The following is a 22,702-nucleotide window of genomic DNA, read 5'->3' as shown; positions in this document are numbered from 1 at the left end:
GCCGGACAGGTGAATATAAACTTTATTTATTATTTTATTGTTTTTTTTACAGGTACAATGGTACCCAGGTCTGGATGAGAGTCTTCTCTCCTCCAGAACTGGGTACCAATGTATCAATTCAAGTCAATGGCGGCAATTCCGCTGCGCTTCCGCAAAATTAATGAACATGCTGCGGATTTATGAGCGCTGCAGAAACGCTGCGGAAAAATCCGCAGCATGTGCATTGACATTGCGGAATGCCATTGGGGACCATGGGGTGCGGATTACCAAGCTTTTTTGATGCGTTTCCGCTGCGGAAATTCTGCAGCGGAAACGCATGAAAAACGGATCGTGGGCACGCAGCCTTAGGCTTCTTCCTGTCCGGCGGCTTCTCTCTGCTTGCCGGCAGCGCTTATTTTCCAGGACCTGAGGACCTGAGATGACGTCGCGGTCATGTGACCGCAGGCTGTCTCGCGAGAGCCCGGCAACCAGGAAGAAGCCAGGACGAGCGCGACAGCACACGCGGCGGCATCGGAGGTAAGTATAGCTTTATTTTTTTATTTTTACGGTCACACTATATAAATCCATGCCGTTTGCATGGATTTATATAGTGTGACCTAGTTGTCAAGCACTTTCCAAGTGATGCTATTGCCTGGAAAGTGCTCGTCAGTCCACATGCGGAAACGCATGCGTTAACGCATGTGAATCCGCATGTATTCTGCAGGAAAAACGCATGCACAATCTGCATTCTTTTTTTCTGGCAAGGGAGATGCAGAAACGCTGCAGAAATTTTCTGCTTCATTTCTGCATCGTGGGCACATAGCCTGAAGAGACCATTTGTACACTGGGCAAGCCATGGTGATTCTTAGGTCTGCCTCATTTAAAGAGGTCCTGGTAAAATAGCCCCTTTAATTTTTACGATTTTTACAAAATTAAGTTGTAGTGAAGGAATAGAAATGGGTTTTTACATAAAGCATACATTTTTTTTTGTCTGCACACCCTGGTTTACCAAGGAACTGATACCTTACATGCAATACTTATACTTCACAGATGTAGCAGAGACAATTCCAAAATGTTTGTTTGAAGAACAATGGTTTAATAAAAAAAGAAACACAAAAAACGCAGCACATATGGCAACAAGCAGAAAGATGAAAGGAGAAAGTGTTCTGCTGTGCCAGAGACTGACTCTGAACACCTCTTGTAACTACAGCTAGCTGATTTTATTTTTGCTGTAATAAAGCTAGATTTGATTGTATGCCTTTGAGTCATGTGTAGTCTACAAAGAAAGCATGGCTTACTGATTTCACTTTGCTCGAATTATTCCTTTCAAGTGTAAACATGGTTAGGCTGTATTAAAGCTTCATACTGCAGGCACTTTAGCTTGTTCAGTGCTGATCTATCAGTCCTTGACGGCGTCTGGAGACTATAAAAGCACTTAGGTTGGACTCTAAAAAAAAAAGTCAGACCAAGCTAGAATTTTGGAAAACACATTATTCAATTTAACATGTTACGTAATGGTATTCCATTTATAAAGCCCAAAACAGGATCTGATCATACTCTGTTTAGTCATTCTGTGGATTGGGAAGCCATAACCTTTTGCTACTTTAGTGAGATCATGTGCACAGTAGACGGGACATACTTCCCAATTCTCTCAACGCTAGATTGGTAACTGAGAAAACACTGGTGTTGAAGGAGACGCACTCCATTTGCAAGTGAATACATTTCATTGTCTTGGATTTATTCCAAAATTTTACAGACTACTTCTGTTCGAGTAATATTTGCTCACATCTTATATGTTTCATACTTGGGTATCTCAGAATTACCAACCTGTTCCTTGCAATGATACTTGACTATTCATCTAATTACACTTGACATGGTAGAGATGGAGAGGCACAAATAAAAAGGGAATAAATCACTAGTAAGATTGTCAGATTAAGATTTGTGTCCGTTATGAAGCAAAGGCATACAATTGCACCAACTAAATGCACCCACCTTAGTAACTATTTTGTGTACTCAAAAACTGCCTGTTCCATATGCATTGGTAGGACTTGTATTTATCATAGAGGTGCTCAGAACTTCTTCTATAAGCCAGAGCAGAGCTATTGGGAATGAGTAGTTCCCGCTATGGTGATCTCAGTCCAACCATGTTTTACAAGGTCACTTATTCATTTGAATGGGTTAATGTAATATTACATTTTTCTTGCAGTCACATATTACATATTTGTTTGAAGCAAGTCTTGAATTCTAAGAATTCCCTGTTGGGTTTTAGGAAGTGAATGCAGAAGTTGCATTAATTGCCAATTGAAAAGGCTTTGTACATTGTAATAGTGAAGAGACAAAATTCCATGACTAACGTTGACGGCCAGAAATTGGCCGAACAATATCCATTGATGCATTGAATATAATTGGGGATAGGGGTGGTAAGACGTCCGTCGGAGTTTAGAAATGCCTGAGCTGCAACTTTGAGGTTAACAGAGATGTTGCACATATTCATAATTGGGGGTTTGGATGCGACTAATGATAATGCTGAAATGAATAAAAGGTTTACTAAACCATAATTTGATATTTCCATGACTATACCATTAAATGGTGTATAGAAAGCTGGATCTAAGAGCAGGGAGATCTAGGCCTACTTCACTTCAGATTTAGAATGGCTCAGTAAGGTTCTGGCAGTCTTGATAGGTTTGTCGGCCCAAATAAATGATGTACCGGTAATCAAAAACATGAAGGAAGAGAAGCAAAGTTGAGGAAGGGGAAGCGGTAGCAGGGGCCAAGCATTACTTTTCATGGTGATATCGGTTGATCTTGAGGATGGGTGTTTTTAAAGAAAGGATGGTCTTTGTGAGATAACTTTTTAAGGTGTTCCTGCAGTTCACAAGCCTACAAACAGGAAAACAATGCCTAATCGGATTATATTTCATTATTTTACTGCTTCGAGTGCCAGAAGTAAGTTTAATTAATCTGCATGTTTGTAAATCTGTAGATCTATCTCCGGTGTTAGCCATCTCTGCAGTGAGATCCCTACCAAGTTGCTTCCATATCTGAGCTTGACTATATGACTGTGTAGAACTTAGATATTTATTGAAATTACACTACATTTTGAGAATTTGTAATAATGGTATGATTTCGGTTTTGCTTTAGTTCCTTGTACTTTGTACGAATGGGGATGTGGTACCCCCCTATTTGGGCTGTGTATTCCATCTATATAGCTTTTTACGGGCAGGTGCAAAATGGTCAAGTCTGGATCCTGCTCTGACCCCGTCTATTTTGAGACCTTCTGACAGATAGCAAGATGAAATACTAGAGTTAGGGACCATCCTGATTGGGTACACCTCGTCCCAGTGGAATGTTTTTTATGCTTTTTTGATCAAAATAGTGTCAACTAAGCTATTTACATGTACTATTACTATTTACTTACTTACTGCAGGGTATTTGCTCATTGTATGTTTTTATCTTGTTTTATATTTTTGCATGTGTAGATCTATCTCTGGTGTGGGCCATCTGGGCAGTGAGATCCCTACCAAATTGATTCCATATCTCCACTCGACTGTATGACTGTAGAACTTAGATATTTTTTGCAATTACACTACATTTTAAGAATTTGGAGTAATAGTATGATTTTAAATAACTATAAGGCTATGTTCACACACCATGGTTTTTTCAGCGTTTCTTTATGCAAATTTTCAGCTGCGTTTTGCAGTACCAGCAAAGTCTATGAGATTCCAGAAATCTCATGAACACATCATGGGTTTTTTTGTCCAGGATTTTGTGCTTTGCATGTTTTTTTTGCAAATAGAGCATGTCACTTCTTTCAGCGTTTTTTCACCCATTGGAAGTAATGGGTGGTGAAAAAAAAACGCACCAAAAATGCAGGTGTCAAGTTTTCAGCGTTTTTTTCACTCAACTTTATGTACATGCATAACAGAGACAAAAGGACTGTGAAAAAACGCACAAAAAATGCAAGAAAACAGCAACAAAAATCCTGAACAACCTCCTGGAAAGAGATCAGGTTTTGCTACAGAAAATGAATGCTGAAAAAAACATGATGTGTAAACATAGCCTAAAGCTCCCTAAACATGCGAGTTTTAGGAATGTGTATTGTATGGATCCATAATGCAGCATCCATAACCTGCTGTGGGTCTTTGCTTTACATACGTGTGCTTCTAATTTTATGCATATATGCTCAGTGTTTTTTCTGCATAGCTATGGGAAAAGAATGTGCCAGGTGTTGAAGAAGTCTCTAATCTTTAAAGAATCGCTTTTAGGGCACAGTCACACATTTAGTATTTGCTCATTACTTTACAACAGTATTTGTAAGCCAAAACCAGGAGTGGAACAATCAGAGGAAAAGTATAATAGAAACACGTCACCACTTCTGTATTTATCACCCACTCCTGGTTTTGGCTTACAAATACTGAGGTAAAATACTGACCAAATACTGAACGTGTGACCGTGGCCTTAGGAGAGAAAACTGCACCTTAGAGAGGCACCATACACCAGCCCCTGAACTGCCTACATGTCCATAATATGGGAATATAGTGACATTTTTTGCTCCTGTTTTAGGTCCATGTGAATGGTTTTCCACATAAATGCACTTATACATTCTGTTCTATCCAGTTGCACTCCATATTCCCCATTGATATTCTTTTCAAACCTAATAACCAGCAAAACCTTTCGTAGAATGCAAAAAAATCTAAATACTACAAAAAATATATCTATGGCTGAAGAGTTAACTAGTTAGATGCATTGTTTCCTATGAAATGTGATCACATACTGTATACCGCACTGTCTGTCAGCCCTTTGCAAAATGGCAGTATTGAAAAATGAGGTATGTGCTCTGCAAAAACGCTTATCCTTTACTTAAAATGTGGAAACATAAACACTAAGAAATATAGAGGAGAGAAGTAATTCCACAGTGGCTGAAGACCACACAATTGTAAGACTTATCTGCTGTGGTTTGGGTTCCTTTGTATTTAGAGCCAGCATCATGTTGGCCAAATATTTTTTTTCTGGAAAGTGGAATTTTCATCAGCAACTTTATTTTAGATAGGAAAATATAGCTTTCTGTTAAGTCAGGAAATACATTTTTTTTTTATTTGTTGGGGCAAGTTAATAGATAAGTTATGTGGCATTTAAATCCTCACATAATTATATGTTCTCATAATAACAGTATAGACATATATTGTAAGAGCATATTTTCTTGTTTCACCATTGAACTACTCTCCATTTTTGATCACATGCACAGAAATAAGGTTATAAAGAGCTAATGGTGCCTAGGGAAAACAATAGGGTATTAGTTATAAATGTATCGGTTAATTATGTTAAATGGCTTATTTACCTATATATATGTATATCTATAAATTATATATAGAATTTCTGATACATGAGCAGATTTCATAGTTTTCCATTGGATTGTTCACATTCATCTAGTGCATCAGTTGTTGCACCAAATCCCTCAAGGAGCTTGATTAAACAGTCTACTTGTTGCATTCTTCAATATGGCTCACCAGTTTTGCAGTAGAAACGGATGAAAAAGCCTGATGAAAACTGATGCTGTTTTGACATCACTTGGTTTAAGTTGAAACACAAGATAGTTATCCCGATGGCACAGAGAGGGAGAAAGGGTATAACAGTGTGGAAGTTAGAGGTGAGCGTATACAAAATACTTGTATACATCTTCTTTTGCCCTGCTAGAAATAGGTGACCAATGGGCAATTAAAAAAAGCCTTTCACATTATTCAACTATAAGAGATATCTGTAAATCTCTCTCCTAGTTAACAGGATGGGTAAGCAGAATGGAGTAACTAGACACCACAAATTGTGTGGACATAATGTCACGGGTGTGACAGACAGTCATTCTGGATCCGGCTGTAGAAGGTCGCTGCACTTGGCCTTGCAGACACCTTCTTGATCCTTTCACCATCCCTCACTCTCTAGGACCCAGCGGTGAGCTCCATTTTCTGCTGCTAATTGACACACCCTTGCTGGACCTTTAAATAACACCCAGTCTGTCCAGAGAATCGCTGGTAATAGAAGTATATTCCTCTGTTCAGGCCTGAGGTTCTAGCAGTCGGCTAGTTTCTTCTTGGAGTCACTTTGTGATTGTTGCGTGATCGCTCTGGTGTTTTCCCAAAGCTAAGTGTATCCCCTTGTCTGTTTCCCTTGTTTGTCTTTAGTTGCAGTTGGCTGACTAGTGCTCACCCCTCCCCCTCCCTACCCAGGGCCTAGTTCTAGGGTCAGTCAGGGATTAGGTATAGGTGATACTCGGTGATAGGTGAGTAACCTATTTAGGGACGATAGGAGAGCCAGGGTGTTGTAAGATCTACCTAGGGGTCTCCACTCTCCCTTTCCCTAGTTGCTGGGCTTCCCCCCCTCTTCCCATCGTCGTACGCTGGGTACTTCCCATACCTAGCATGACACATAAGTAGGGCTCTTTTCTTTTTCTTGATAAAGCGGCCTGTGAACCCTGAAATGTGTTGCATGCAGAGACTCATCAAATAAAGGTTCGTTTTTATCTCTACCATTAAGATATCCACTGGATGATTACTTGAACTACACACCACTTATGTCTGCACAATTTGGGGGACGTCAACACTCCTTTCTGCTTTTCCATACTAGTACTTCCCATGTTGACTTCACAGACTTGGCTGAGGGATAATAATGCGTCTGCAGCACTTACATCCAGATTTATGCCTACACTGGATTTGTGACCTTCTTAGCACAGCTACATAAGATGAGCCTCTCTAGATCCAACAGGTGTATGGAATGTTCTGTTTTTATATCAATGTTGTTAAAACCCAATAAAAATATTTAAAGTAAAAAAAAGACAGGTCCCCTGGATACTAAATGATATTACATTTCGAAGACATTGGTTTCTTCTTTACTTGTCTGCTGACTCCCTTTTTTCCGCATTTAATTTTTGCTCCAATAGCAACAAAACATAGTTAAACATTTAATGGCTGATTTATTAGTCACACATTGTACTCTACCACTTTGTGTGGCTATTTTTCTTGTCTACCTTGTATAAATGCATTACATTTTTCAGCAAGACATTGCTTTGGCTTAGGATATTGCCAACTCTTAACTAAGCCTTAGCTTCCAATCTAAAAGACTGCAGTTTTGCCAAATGTGCTTTGTATTTAATCCCTGACATTTTTTTTTTACTTCTGACAGCATGCAACATATTAAATTAGGAGAAACTATAGACGAAAGTAATTTTATAACAAATATACCAGAAAGTGAAACTTTCTTTTGCTATCTCTCCCCTATCAGGAAGGACTTGCTACTTCAAAGGGGTGGTCCAAAGGCAAAGTAATTTTCATTCGGAGAATTCATAAGAATTATATTTTGACATGACTGATCCTGTCACTGGAGTTAGAAGAAACTCACTCAACGTTTCTACTGAATAACTCAGTCTACAGTTTCTGTGTTGTAGAAGTTAAAAGGATGGCCCAAAGGCAATGTAGTTTTCATTCTAAATCCCTATCTATTTAGTGCCATAATCTAAACTAGTTTCTAATATAATTGCATTTAAAATTCACTACCATTCCCTAACTACACTATCTGTTATTCTATTTTTTTTCCTTACTTACTTTCTGATGATGCTTCGTTTGAGAGTCCCTGTGCATGCTGGGATACTCAAAGTGTCACCAGGGGGCAGAGGCTGTGGTCACTACCCCTGCCCCGTCCCTGAAACGAAGCTTCATGCTCATTTCAGGGTCTAAGCTAGTCCCTGTGTGATGTGCACAATCACAGCGCACGCTCTGTTGCCGGATCAGATCAGCAGTAACGAGTCGGCAACAGAGCATGTTGTCAGAATAACTGGCGTGCAGAGACCAGTAATGTCATTTGCAGGGGCGGCGCTGGTCTCTGCACACTGGATATTGTGACACCGCTCTGTTGCCATCTTGTTACTGTTGATCTGAGCTGGCAACAGAGAGAGCACTGTCATTATGCACGTCGCACAGGGACCGCAGCCTCTGCATTCGCTGACGTCATTGAGATGATCGGAATTTATTGAATATGAACTCCGATTACCTTTCTGCCGGCACTGTGTGCATGAGAACTTTCTCACGCTCGCAGTGACGTCAGTGAGATGAACGGAGTCATCAACTTGACCATGTCACTGCGAGTCACTGAGGTGTGCAAGCATGCGCAGCTCAGTGTCTCTGCAGGATGGCAGGCTGTATAGTGCAACAGTGCAGCCTGCCATCTAGATGTTGCAGAGCTAGACCCGTCGCAAGATAAATGGATTATTTTCTTCACGTCGGAGAGGTGAGGATGAGGTTGCTTTATTATTTTATTTTTATTGCAGGTGACATGGGCATCAATGGAATGAGCATAACGGTAAGTATAAGGCATTTGGTTAAATCTAGATTTATTAAAAGGACTGTGTGTTTATTTCAAATAAATTATTTTATTCTGAGTGTTAGTGTTTTATTTCACTATTTGACTATGGGGTTAGTAATGTGGTCGTCTTAAATACGCCTCTCCATTACTAACCCCTGGGCTTGATGTCGGCTGTCAATACAAAGCTGACATCAACCCCAACCCTATTACCCCACTCACCACAGCACCAGGGCAAGTGGAAAGAGTGGAGGCTAAGCGCCAGAATTGGCGCATCTTATGGATGAGCCTTTTATGGGGCAACTGAGAGCTGATGTTTGTAGTCTGGGAGTGGGGCAATATTCATGGCCATTTCCTAGGCTATTAATATCAGTCCCCAGCTGTCTGCCTAGCCTTTGCTGGTTGTTAAAATAGGGGGACCACATGTCAATTTTTTGGGGGTACCCCATTTTAATAACCAGTAAAGGCTAAATATACAGCTTAGAGCTGATATTAATATCTGTCCCTAGCTGTCCGCTTTCCCTTTGTTGGTTAATAAAATTACGGGAGATCCCATGCCATTATTTTCAGAAATGTATTAATTTAATGCTAAAATACATGTACAGTAAACTACACAGTAACTTCACTAATTATATATGTCACTAACATCTTTCTATCTATCCTATGTATATATCTATTCTATAATGTCAGGTCCCCCGTGATTTTACTGTATGCGGCTGATGAACTGGGTTTTCAAGGAAATGGGTGCTTAAAAATTGGATGGCACTCGCATGGTCCAAGTGCAGTGCAATTTTTTTTTCTCGCACCCATTGACTTGCATTGGTGAGTCTCATCCGAGATACGCGGCAAAGCGCAGCATGATGTAATTTTTTTCTCAATCTGATTTCAGCTGAGAAAAAAATCGCAGATGAGCTGTAACCCATTGAATATCATTGGTCAGAGTGCAATCCAATTTTTTATAGGATTGCACTCGGCCGTTTTTCTCGCAGATGAACATGAGCCCTAAATGAGTTTCTTCTAAGGCCACGGCCCCACTATCAGTATTTTGTCACTATTCGGTCAGTATTTTTTCTCAGGAGTGGGTGATAAATGCAGAATTGCTGCACTTGTTTATATTATATCTTTTCTCTGATTGGTCCTCACCTGGTTTTGGCTTCCACTCCCGAGAAAAAAAATACTGATAGTGGGGCCGTGTCCTAACTCCAGCAACAGGACCAGTCATGTCAAAATACAATTCTTATACCTTTTGGCCTGTTAAAATCTGTTTAAGTATGAAGTAACAAATCTTCTATTTAAGATTCCTTAAGGTAGGTAATTGAGAAAGGTATTTAGTATAATTGTCATATGTTTTTCTTTATAAAATTGGATTTTTGCTAAATACCTCATAGACGTCTTTTACAGTCCATTCCATGCAACTGTATGCCATACTGTGGGGTCATATCATTGCTCCTCTTTGGAAAATTAAAGACTATGGACAGTTGACATGAGGAAATTATTGCTTACATATTTACGGTATATCTTCATTCATTTATTTTTAGACGCTTTGATTTGCATCATGTTCCTAATGTTTGACAGACTTTTCTCTTGTGTGAATGTCCCTCCCATTAATACATCTTGGATGTGAGATCCACATGTCCAGCATGATGCTATTTTCGCTAACTCTGATGTATCAGCATAGGAAATACTCTCCCTTATGTTTACTGATATTGAGTAGGTTATGATTCTCCTACTAATTCATAGCCTGTGTGATTCATCCTTTCCACCTGCTGATTCTGTTGTAAATGCTGTCATCTCTCTCTGCATGAATACTGTTCGGCTTCTGTAGTCTGCCTTCCCTGAAGACTTGGATGCTTTCCTCCAAACAGTGTTTTTTTCTTTGTACAATCTTCACCACTCTCTGCATTGCAAAAGGTGAAATCTTTGGTGAAGGTCAATGTACACTGCAACTTGTGGATGAAATTCACTAAAATATCATTTATAGTGTTGCTCCTAATGACTCATATACACATAGTTCTATAGTTGAAAGCTTAGATGTATGTTGTTTGAAAGCAGTAAAGGTCCATTAAGGGTACGTGCCCACGGTCAGGAGCCGCTGCGGGTTTGACGCTGCGTGTCTATGCAGCGTTAAAACCCACAGCTGCCAGATGTTACAGCATTCTAGAAATCCCATGTCCACTATCCGTCTCTGTGCACCTGCGATCACCTGCGGAAACTGACATGCGGCGCGTCTTTCAAACCCTTAGCATGTCAATTTCTCTTGCGGGTCCGCTAGTGGACTTTCCCCATAGATTAACATCTATGAGGAAAGTCCGCATGTGAAAAAAAAATTGTGCCGCTCATTTGCATAATGAGCGTGGAAACCGCATGGCTAGTCAGCAGCGTCGGGTCGCAGGCGGCTCCTGACCGTGGGCACGTACCCTTCCACTGCGCTATTATTGTGAATGAGCGTTTCTAGTAGTACTCGTTTCCCAATAATAGAGCAGTCTAAAGAGGCTTCTGATTAACCTGCGAATGAGCACAACGCTTATTCTTTGGGTGAAATCATCATAGTTCTTGGCAGCACTTCTTCCTGTATAACAATGACAGACTATGCAAATTGTCTCTTCAGAGAAGAAGAGGACTAGAATTGACACTGTGTTATTGAGTTTCTGGTTCTGGCTTATATCCTAAGTCATGTGACAAGGCTCTTTAAAGGGTAAATATTGACTTTTAGGATTCCTACTTCCTGTAGGTGGCACTAGAGTTCTAGTCCTCTTCCTGTCTGACGAAACAATTTGCAAATTTTCACGAGGAGCACTGCAGCTTTAAAAGTCTCCTCACCGTGACATGCTTAACATGTCGCTCTCTGCAAGGAGAAATGTTACCCCTTAGATAATGTCAGACTATGCACACTGAACAATGTATTACAGATTATTTAGTTCACACATGTAGCGCGGTCTGCCTATGTAAACAGTCTATTACATGATCGCCGATTGGTAAATATTTACCAATTGGAAGTAGTTTAATGCTGCAAAATTGGCTGTTAAAAATGCACAATATGGGTTCAGTCACCCTATTGCCATCCTCGTGATGCAATCGATCAGAGTGTTAAAAGGCAGGTATGGATCCAACATGTCAGCCTAACCACTAATAAGGCATATAGACTAACTAAAAGATAGTTAACCTATAAACGTGCAGAATTTTGGAGTAAATTATTAGTAAAAATGGAATTGCATTAAAATTATTATTTTTATTATTAATCTTTAACATTCTCATCTGTGTCCATACTTGGTCCAGCAAGATGTACAGAGACACAGCAATTATTTTCTACCTCTTGGAATACAATGCTTAAATTGCGATCCAATATAATACAGTATGACTTTGGCTGTTATAAACCCCATGGATGTTGAGAATAAAAAGGTCTATATGCAAGATTTTATGGAGAGATTGTCTTGCTGGTGTAGCCGCCAATCTAGGCTTATGCAAGAAGATGGTGCTCTTTACAAATAAGTAAAATAAAAGAAAAAACATTGTAAAAGTCTTTCGACCTGAGAAGTTTGTACATAGTTCAGAAATACTGCACAAAGTGTACAAAGAAAGCTGCTACAATAGTGGCATTGCTGTAATATTTGTGTTCTTCAAGATGCATGCATCACATATCAACCAGAAATACAGAGATTTATGAGACTAATGTTACTGGAATCAGAATATGATGATATTTTCTCCTTTATAGTCCCACAATGGCCAATTACCAAGTCTTATATACACTGCTCAAAAAATAAAGGGAACACTTAAACAATAGAATATAACTCTAAGTAAATCAAACTTCTGTGAAATCAAACTGTCCACTTAGGAAGCAACACTGATTGACAATCAATTTCACATGCTGTTGTGCAAATGGAATAGACAATAGATGGAAATTATTGGCAATTATCAAGACACCCTCAATAAAGGAGTGGTTCTGCAGGTGGGGACCACAGACCACATCTCAGTACCAATGCTTTCTGGCTGATGTTTTGGTCACTTTTGAATGTTGGTTGTGCTTTCACACTCGTGGTAGCATGAGACGGACTCTACAACCCACAGAAGTTGCTCAGGTAGTGCAGCTTATAAAGGATGGCACATCAATGCGAGCTGTGGCAAGAAGGTTTGCTGTGTCTGTCAGCATAGTGTCCAGACGCTGGAGGCGCTACCAGGAGACAGGCCAGTACACCAGGAGATGTGGAGGGGGCCGTACGAGGGCAACAACCCAGCAGCAGGACCTCTACCTCCGCCTTTGTGCAAGGTGGAACAGGAGGAGCACTGCCAGAGCCCTGCAAAATGACCTCCAGCAGGCAACAAATGTGCATGTGTCTACACAAATGGTTATAAACCGACTCCATGAGGGTGGTATGAGGGCCCGACGTCCACAGATGGTGGTTGTGCTCACAGCCCATGCAGGACGCTTTGCATTTGCCACAGAACACCAGGATTGGCAAAGTCGCCACTGGTGCCCTGTGCTCTTCACAGATTAAAGCAGGTTCACACTGAGCACATGTGACAGACATGACAGAGTCTGGAGACACCGTGGAGAGCGATCTGCTGCCTGCAACATCCTTCAGCAAGACCGGTTTGGCAGTGGGTCAGTAATGGTGTGGGGTGGCATTTCTTTGGAGGGCCACACAGCCCTCCATGTGCTCGCCAGAGATGGCCTGACTGCCATTAGGTACCAAGATGAGATCCTCAGACCCCTTGTGAGACCATATGCTGGTGCGGTTGGCCCTGGGTTCCTCCTAATGCAGGACAATGCCAGACCTCATGTGGCTGGAGTGTGTCAGCAGTTCCTGCAAGATGAAGACATTGAAGCTATGGACTGGCCCGCCCGTTCCCCAGACCTGAATCCGATTGAGCACATCTGGGACATCATGTCTCGCTCCATCCACCAACGTCACGTTGCACCACAGACTGTCCAGGAGTTGGTGGATGCTTTAGTCCAGGTCTGGGAGGAGATCCCACAGGAGACCATCCGCAACCTCATCAGGAGCATGCCCAGGCGTTGTAGGGAGGTCATACAGGCACGTGGAGGCCACACAGAATACTGAGCCTCATTTTGACTTGTTTTAAGGACATTACATCAAAGTTGGATCAGTCTGTAGTGTGGTTTTCCACTTTTAATTTTGGGGGTGACTCCAAATCCAGGCCTCCATTGGTTAATAAATTTAATTTCCATTGATGCTTTTTGTGTGATTTTGTTGTCAGCACATTCAACTTTGTACAGAACAAAGTATTCAATGAGAATATTTCATTCATTCAGATCTAGGATGTGTTATTTGAGTGTTCCCTTTATTTTTTTGAGCAGTGTATAATAGTAGATTTGGAATGTGAAAATTGTGAGATAGTCTTTCTGTAGTCCAGGAAAGTAAAGCTGTTGTACTACTTTGAGGACAATATTCTGAATTGTACAACTAATTTGACATAAAAGCAATATATGTCATGTTAGAATTCCTACAAATAGAAGAAATATATCTGTAATTTTGTATTGTTCTAAACATTTCTGTATCCTTGGAGTCCAGTCCTGTTTACAGACTATGTACTCTGAGATAAATAAGGTTGTAAAGGATTCCTCCAGGAAAATCTGTTACTTGACCTTCTGAGGTTTTAGAATAATGCTGGAATAGGAGCGAATGCAGGAGAACGCGTAGGGAGATATTTCTCTCGTATTGATATGATTATTTTCCAGGTGAAGATATTCTATGTTCGAGTCTCCTTCATCTTCAGCACTGCAGATGCAATTTGGAGACACAGTCCTACGCAAAAATAAATATGGTGTTTTAGCACTATTAATAGTAACAGAAATAAAGCAAAAGAAAAACTTAACTAAAATAATGGCATATCCAGATGTATCACATGACAGGTGCCAAGAGTATTTGACAGACCATCCATAACATGGTTTATAGTGCAAATTGTATTGCATTCTGAGGCGCTAGACCAGGGGTCCTCAAACTTTTTAAACAGGGGGCCAGTTCACGGTCCCTCAGACCATTGGAGGGCCGGAATACAGTTTTTAAAAAAAACTATGAACAAATTACTATGCACACTGCACATATCTTATTTTGTAGTAAAAAAACAATACAGGAACAAATACAATATTTAAAATGAAGAACAAGTAAAGTTAAATCAACCGGTATTTCAATAGGTAGGTAACTGTACCCAATATGCAGCATAGGTCCTCAATAGGCAGGTAAATATCCCCAATAGGCAGGTAAATATCCCCAATAGGCAGGTAAATATCCCCAATAGGCAGCATAGGTCCCCAATAGGCAGGTAAATGTACCCAATAGGCAGCATAGGTCCCCAATAGGCAGGTAAATGTTCCCAATAGGCAGCATAGGTCCCCAATAGGCAGGTAAATGTCCCAAATAGGCAGCATAGGTCCCCAATAGGCAGGTAAATATCCCCAATAGGCAGCATAGGTCCTCTATAGGCAGGCTGTTTCCCCCTTATAATGCCCTATGCAGGCTGATCTCCCCCCCCCCCCCCCTTATTATGCCCCATGCAGGATTTCCCTCTCTCCCACCATATAATGCCCCGTGCAAGATATCACTCCCCTGTCTTTATAATGCCCCATTCAGGATGTCACCCCCCCATATAATGCCCCATTCAGGATGTCACCCCCCCCATATAATGACCCATGCAGGATATCACTCCCCTGTCTTTATAATGCCCCATTCAGGATGTCACCCCCCATATACTGCCCCATGCTGGATGTCACTCCCCATATAATGCCCCATGCACCTTGTCACCCCCCCATATAATGCCCCGTTCAGGATGTCACCCCCCATATAATGCCCCATGCTGGATGTCACTCCCCATATAATGCCCCATGCAGCATGTCACCCCCCCATATAATGCCCCATGCAGCATGTCACCCCCCCCCATATAATGCCCCATTCAGGATGTCACCCCCCCCATATAATGCCCCATGCAGCATGTCACCCCCCCATATAATGCCCCATGCAGCATGTCACCCCCCCATATAATGCCCCATGCAGCATGTCACCCCCCCATATAATGCCCCATTCAGGATGTCACCCCCCCATATAATGCCCCATGCTGGATGTCACCCCCCATATAATGCCCCATGCTGGATGTCACCCCCCATATAATGCCCCATGCAGCATGTCATTCCCCCATATAATGCCCCATGCAGGATGTCACCCCCCCCATATAATGCCCCATGCAGGATGTCACCCCTAATATTATGTCCCATGCCTCCATACATTAAAAAAAAAAAAATCCAATACTCACCTCCCTCCTTGCCTGCTGCCGCTGCTCAGGTCTGGACTCCAGCGTCGCGGCGGCGTTGTCCCGCTCTGCGCTGCCTGTGACAGCACTCGGGAGGGCGCGGTGTAAAGACGTCACCGCGCCCTCTGACCTGAGACGTCACAGGGAGCGCAGACCAGGAAGACAGCGGCTCTGCGAAGGCACGGAGAGAGGTAAGTATCGGGCCGCTGACACCGCTCTCCTCTGCCCACAGCCCGGGGGGCCGGATAAAAGTCCTCCGCGGGCCGCATGTGGCCCGCGGGCCGTAGTTTGAGGACCCCTGCGCTAGACCATGTCATTGCTACAAAGCTCTTCCCACTTTTCACAAATGTTACGGAGATGGCGTCAAAATGACAAATTTTTTGGGCAGCTACATATTGCAATAATGTGCTGCTTTTTAACAAGAGTTTTCCCTTTTACAATGCTTGATGAATCAGCCCCATAGTGTTGTGGTTACATTTGTATTCTATGTTACAGAATGTGTTATAATTGTAGATTTTATATTGCTTTGTACGTACTTAATCTTATTGTTGTTCAGCCTCAGTATGTGCAGATCTTTCATATCTTCCATTCCGACTGGCACAGTAGTTAGCTGGTTATAATCGAGAAATATTTCTCTTAATGAGTGATATGCCCCATGAAATGACGTTGGGTCTATTCCATCATTCTCGAGTTTGTTGAAAGAAAGGTAGAGATATTCCAGCCCTGGATTTAAATGTGCAAACACATAACCTGGAATCCGTTCAATTTGGTTGCCTACGAGTACAAGGTGCAGTAAAGACTTGGGCAAATATGATGGTACTTGGTAAAACTGGTTATAGGATAGATCTATTGATTCCAGGTTCCTATGGGGGAAAAAAAAGAACAGAATTAGAAAATGAGCTGAACAAGCTTGCAAAAAAATGTGGATTATGTGGTTACAAATACTGTTCTGAAATGTACATTTTTGTATAAAAACCCTATCTGTACTATGTTAAGTGTAAACTTTCAGAGAATGTCATTATCGGCAGTGCTCTCAAATACTGACAGAACGACTCCTACTGTTAGGCTATGTTCACACATGTTTTTTTTCTGCAGCAAAACCTGATCTCTTCCAGAAGGTTGTTCAAGATTTTTGTTGCTGTTTTCTTGCTTTTTTGCTTTTTTTTGGTGCATTTTTCACTGTCCTTTTGTCTCTGTTATGCATGTACATAAAGTTCAGTGAAAAAAAGCCTAAGGCTATGTTCACACGTTGCTTTTTTTTCTGCAGCCAAAGCCTGATCTCTTGGCAGTAAAAAAAAAGCTGCAGACAAAAAGCATGTTTTTCTGTTTTTTTTTTATACTTTTCTTGCTGTGTTTTTCAGGATCCCAAAGTTCAACTTCGCTTCCACTATACAAGCATGAACAATGCAAGGTGTTAGGGCACCAATGCAAGACATATGTGAAACCATAAAGGATTTTTGCAAAAAAGGGGCAAATTAATCAAAATATTTAGTGAAAAAAGATTTTTATTTCTGAACAAATAGTGACTATTCTGAACAAAAAAAGTTCAGGAGTTTATGAAAAAATACATAATTACAAATGTAACAACAGCGGGGCGAGTTGAATTGGTCGGGAATAGTTTACCTAAGACATTGGCAGAGCATTTTGTAGGGTGGACACTGTTTATTTTCACACATTGGTTGGGCCATTGAGTTGGTCAGGTATTGTTCAAATTCACACATTGATGAGGCAATGTTTAGTTTTACACATTGGTTGGCCAATGAATTGCTCAGGCAGTTGTTTAACACATGTCACTTATTTAATTCAACTGTTCTAATCCTAACTGTCATTCTCATGTGAGGAGACCAAGACATTTTGGTTTAAACTTGAGAAAATCACAAAAATAAATGGGTTACCACATCCTGCTGTACATTTTTCACTACAAAACCCAGCAAAAACTAAACGCAACATTTTTTGCTGCTTTTTTGCACTTACACATTGTTTTCTATGTTTGAAAAAAATGCTGAAAGATGTGACATGCTGTCGTTTTTAAAAAAAGCAGTAGTTTTCCAACTCATTTACACCAGTTCTGTCAGGAGGAATGGGCCAAAACTCTAGCAACTTACGTGAGAAACATGTGGAAGGGTACCTGAAATGTTTGACCTAAGACAGACAACGTCACCAAATACTAACCACATGTATGAAAACTTCTGAGCAATTGGGAATGTGATGAAATAAATAGAAGCTGAAATCAATGATTGGTTCTCAAATTATCCTGACATTTTTACATTCTTGAAATGTACTAGTGATCCTAACTGACATAAGAAAGGAAATATGTGATCGGATTAAATGTCAGGAATTGTGAAAAAAATGAGCTATATTGAATATGACTAAGGTGTATGTAAACTTATAACTTCAACTGTACCTATACCACAAGGCCAGCCATATTTTGAAAAGCATGCATAGTTTTCCTATCACTTAGCTTACTTATGAAATATCCACGTTAATGGAGGTATTCTTGTCTCCTCTAGTTGGTTATACCGTAAAACAACGGTATTGAGATTGACAGTATGGTTAAAGGACGTTTCTGAAATCTCCTCTATCTGGTTGTTTTCAAGATGGAGTTCCTAAAAATATAAAAATATAGAATCAATCATTTCAAAACTTTTCTGTTATCATGAATATGTGAGCCAAGAGCCACATCTAAATCCAAATCATTGTGCAGTAAGCGAACTATAAATATGATTTATGTTTATACATGGGCATATGGTATACAGCTTACCTGACTGTGAAATAGACTTTTAAATTGCATAAAACAATATTCTGCATATATTCATAAACTTAAAGAAAGAATTTCAAGGGCACAACTTGGATATATGAGATCCCAGATGGTATTAACTAGTCTAACCATTTATCAGATGTTTTTAATTAAAAGAGTATGGATGCAGTCTCAGCAAATAATTTGTATTCATTGCGAGATGAAAAGTTATATAGTATACTTTCTCCATCAATCACTTGTAGTTTTCTAGAGGAATTTTAAGGCCTTGGTCATATATTTAGGATTCTGTCAGTGCCTAATGGCCCCCACACACTTTAAGTGAAAGTTGGCTGAATCAGCCTATTTCAGTGGACCAGCTGACCATTTAATGTCTATGGGGCCACTTCCGACTCTGCACCAACTGACAATGTTGGGGGAGATAAGTATTGGGCAACTTTAAATTCAAAGAACCGATTCTTTGGCTTTCCTTGGTGATAAGCCACTGCCAGAGATGTCTGGCAGCGGCTTTCTCCCCTCTTCCCAATAAACACAAAACACAGGAGAGGAATGAGGATGGGGAAGGGGCAGCAGTAACTCATTCTCCATGTCTGTATGAGACTATATGCTGTGAGCGAAGAAGGTAGGCACTATGAAAATATCTGATTGGTATCACATCAGGGAGTGTCGGCCCATTTATTAGACATGGAGAGAGAAAGTATACAATTTAAAGAAGCCCTTGCATGAACTTTGTTTTTCACTAAATCTGTGTATGTAGTGTCAGTGTGTTAATATACTCATCTACCACCGCCTTCTCCGGTATCCCGCGCCGTTCTGCTCCTCTTCTGAGTCACATCACCACTCTTAAGACTCTCCGGGTCACTCTATGCCTGAGCCGGCAGTCTCTTTTACAATGTAAGTTTATGGAGCCTCGTTCTGACGCTCCATAGGTTTACATTGTAAAAGCCACTTCCAGGTCACACAGAGCGCAGTGTGGCCCGAAAAGTCTGCAGAGCGGTGATGTCACTGAGAAGAGGAGCAGAACAGTACTGGATCCCAGAGAAGGCGGCAGTAGACAAATATATTAACACACCCACACTATATACACAGATTTAGTGAAAAAATAAAAGTTCATGGGAGTGATTCTAAAAAAAAAAAAAGCTGCCGTAAGGAGAAAAAAAGACCCAAATATGCAATACACTACCTACATCTAGTAAACATCTACAGCTGCAGAAGTAATAATTGTGATTTACCAATTATGCCACTCATCAGACATAAAACTCAACAAAAAGTTGAAGTGTTTCTTCAACAGTGACAATACCTCTCTTTATAGCTCTAGATTAGGGCATATGGGCATTATACACAGAGTTCCTCTCTCGGGTCCCTCATTTTCTTGGAGAATGTAGAGCAGTTATTTATCAAATGCAGCTTGGTCTTTTATTACATGATTTTTTTTTATTGAGATAGGCAACATGGAATATTATAAATGTATGACTGGCCAAGCTTTCACCTGCAGTTTTGAGTTTTAGGATCTGAATATAGGAGACAGTTTTATTCATAGTGTTTATGTATGGAGAAACTCATTGAAGAGATTGATTTACTATAAAGAGCTCCAAAGCAACAAGCGTTATGTCAATAAATTGGTACCCAAGGGGTAACGTTTCTCCTTGCTGACAGTGACATGTCAAGCATTCCAAGGTGAGGAGACTTTTAAGCCGCAATGCTCCTCTGGGAAATATGCAAATGGTCTCTTCAGAGAGGAAGAGGATTAGCACTAGAACTACCGGAGGGGTCATTTTGACCCTTTTGCTATTTATCTATCATTTCTAAAATTTTAACAAATGAGTTCTGAGTTTTTATGACTTTTATTTATTCATGGTAGTGTATATTTTAGGACACAAAAATGAATTGTAATTTTTTCAGGGGCCCGGATTTTACAATTCATACCTATAAGTACTGAAGGGGTCAATTTGACCCCATACATAAAAGTAGTAGTAGGCAAGTCACCTAATATTACAGAGTACAGAAAATCACAGTGCTTCTCCCTAGTTGTAGAGTGTAATTGTGTCTTTGCATATCAGGGATGATTCAGCATTTTGTTTTGTCTAAACATGTTTGATCCATGTCTCTTCTAGCGATTTCTGTCTGCACTTCAGTAGCAAACATTACAGTTGAAGCTACAACTCTGCATGTTTGTACAGTGTCGTTTTATTACTTCTGCTATCTTACAAGTCCCTTTTTGCGACGTGTATTTGAAGCATGAGTAAGCAGAGGGGTCTGACAAGTGATGAAATTTTGAAATATCTTCAGAATTTATCTGAAAATGAGTCAGAAGAAGAAAATCAGGAACAAATAGACTCAGAGTCTGATGAAGAATATTTTCCTCATGATATTTCCGAAGAATCAGATTCAAGCAGTAACAGTGATATAACTGACGATACCGAAGATTCTGGAGAGGATGATGGACGTCCTACTACGTCAACAAGATGTACGGCCACACCACAATTGCAAAGAGGTAGAGGAAGAGGGACCCAACCACAATATTTTGGATACGGAGGGAGAAAGAAAAGTACAGTGGACATTCCACCTGCTGTGGGTCATAAAGAGACTTGTCGCGATGGAACTGTGTGGGAAGTTGTTCCAATTGCTTCTGCATCTACTGGCCGACTGTCCCAACAAAACATTCTACGAGAAACAGGTGGACCCACCCCTTATGCCAAATGGGAGATCATCAATGGGAATGTATCAAGTGCATGGAGGTTGCTAATTGATGAACCTATACTTCGCCACATAAAAAAGTGTACAGAAATGGAGGCTTGTCAGAAACTTGAAGATGATAAATGGACAGTTTCTCTAATCGAGCTTGATGCATTTACTGCAATATTATATGCGAGGGGCGCATATAATGCAAATGGTCTTTCTGTAAAAACCTTGTGGTCAAGTACTTGGGGTCCTCGCTTCTTTCAAGACACTATGCCGAGAAGTACAGTACAGACCAAAAGTTTGGACACACCTCATTTAATGATTTTTCTGTATTTTCATGACTATGAAAATTATACATTCACACTGAAGGCATCAAAACTATGAATTAACATATGTGGAATTATATACTTAACAAAAAAAGTGTGAAACAACTGAAAATATGTCTTATATTCTAGGTTCTTCAAAGTAGCCACCTTTTGCTTTGATGACTGCTTTGCACACTCTTGGCATTCTCTTGATGAGCTTCAAGAGGTAGTCACTGGAAATGGTCTTCCAACAATCTTGAAGGAGTTCCCAGAGATGCTTAGCACTTATTGGCCCTTTTGCCTTCACTCTGCGGTCCTGCTCACCCCAAACCATCTCGATTGGGTTCATGTCTGGTGACTGTGGAGCCAGGTCGTCTGGCGTAGCATCCATCACTCTCCTTCTTGGTCAAATAGCCCTTACACAGACTGGAGGTGTGTTTGGGGTCATTGTCCTGTTGAAAAATAAATGATGGTCCAACTAAGCGCAAACCGGATGGAATAGCATGCCGCTGCAAGATGCTGTGGTAGCCATGCTGGTTCAGTGTGCCTTCAATTTTGAATAAATCCCCAACAGTGTCACCAGCAAAGCATCCCCACACCATCACACCTCCTCCTCCATGATTCACTGTGGGAACCAGGCATGTAGAGTCCATCCGTTCACCTTTTCTGCGTCGCAGAAAGACATGGTGGTTGGAACCAAAAATCTCAAATATGGACTCATCAGACCAAAGCACAGATTTCCACTGGTCTAATGTCCATTCCTTGTGTTCTTTAGCCCAAACAAGTCTCTTCTGCTTGTTGCCTGTCCTTAGCAGTGGTTTCCTAGCAGCTATTTTACCATGAAGGCCTGCTGCACAAAGTCTCGTCTTAATAGTTGAAGAGATGTGTCTGCTGCTAGAACTCTGTGTGGCATTGACCTGGTCTCTAATCTGAGCTGCTGTTAACCTGCGATTTCTGAGGCTGGTGACTCGGATAAACTTATCCTCAGAAGCAGAGGTGACTCTTGGTCTTCCTTTCCTAGGGCGGTCCTCATGTGAGCCAGTTTCTTTGTAGCGCTTGATGGTTTTTGCAACTGCACTTGGGGACACTTTCAAAGTTTTCCCAATTTTTCGCACTGACTGACCTTTATTTCTTAAAGTAATGATGGCCACTCGTTTTTGTTTACTTAACTGCTTTTTTCTTGCCATAATACAAATTCTAACAGTCTATTCAGTAGGACTATCAGCTGTGTATCCACCAAACTTCTGCACAACACAACTGATGGTCCCAACCCTATTTATAAGGCAAGAAATCCCACTTATTAAACCTGACAGGGCACACCTGTGAAGTGAAAACCATTTCCGGTGACTACCTCTTGAAGCTCATTAAGAGA

At 40.8% G+C, this 22,702-nt stretch overlaps 2 protein-coding genes across 8 annotated transcripts in view; one reads left to right on the top strand and one right to left on the bottom strand.

Annotated features, from left to right (window-relative positions):
• CENPP (centromere protein P) overlaps nucleotides 1-22,702 on the top strand; it is a 438,647-nt gene that overhangs the window by 290,593 nt on the left and 125,352 nt on the right. The window lies entirely within an intron of this gene.
• The window catches only part of ECM2 (extracellular matrix protein 2), a 68,775-nt gene continuing 59,680 nt past the window's right edge, over nucleotides 13,608-22,702 (bottom strand). For all 6 annotated transcript variants that reach the window (XM_073644321.1, XM_073644322.1, XM_073644320.1 and 3 more), the window contains exons 8-10: nucleotides 18,055-18,194; nucleotides 16,125-16,451; nucleotides 13,608-14,090 (exon numbers count right to left, since the gene is read on the bottom strand). In XM_073644321.1, the coding sequence (XP_073500422.1) occupies nucleotides 13,922-14,090; nucleotides 16,125-16,451; nucleotides 18,055-18,194 (636 nt within the window). In that variant the 3' untranslated portion in view covers nucleotides 13,608-13,921. The remainder of the gene's footprint in view (nucleotides 14,091-16,124; nucleotides 16,452-18,054; nucleotides 18,195-22,702) is intronic.

Source organism: Phyllobates terribilis, unplaced genomic scaffold (genome assembly GCF_046119375.1).
Source record: "Phyllobates terribilis strain yellow unplaced genomic scaffold, ASM4611937v1 Scaffold_8__6_contigs__length_399053987, whole genome shotgun sequence".
In the NCBI taxonomy this organism is placed as follows: Eukaryota; Metazoa; Chordata; class Amphibia; order Anura; family Dendrobatidae; genus Phyllobates; species Phyllobates terribilis.
This window is presented reverse-complemented; position numbering and strand designations above follow the sequence as displayed.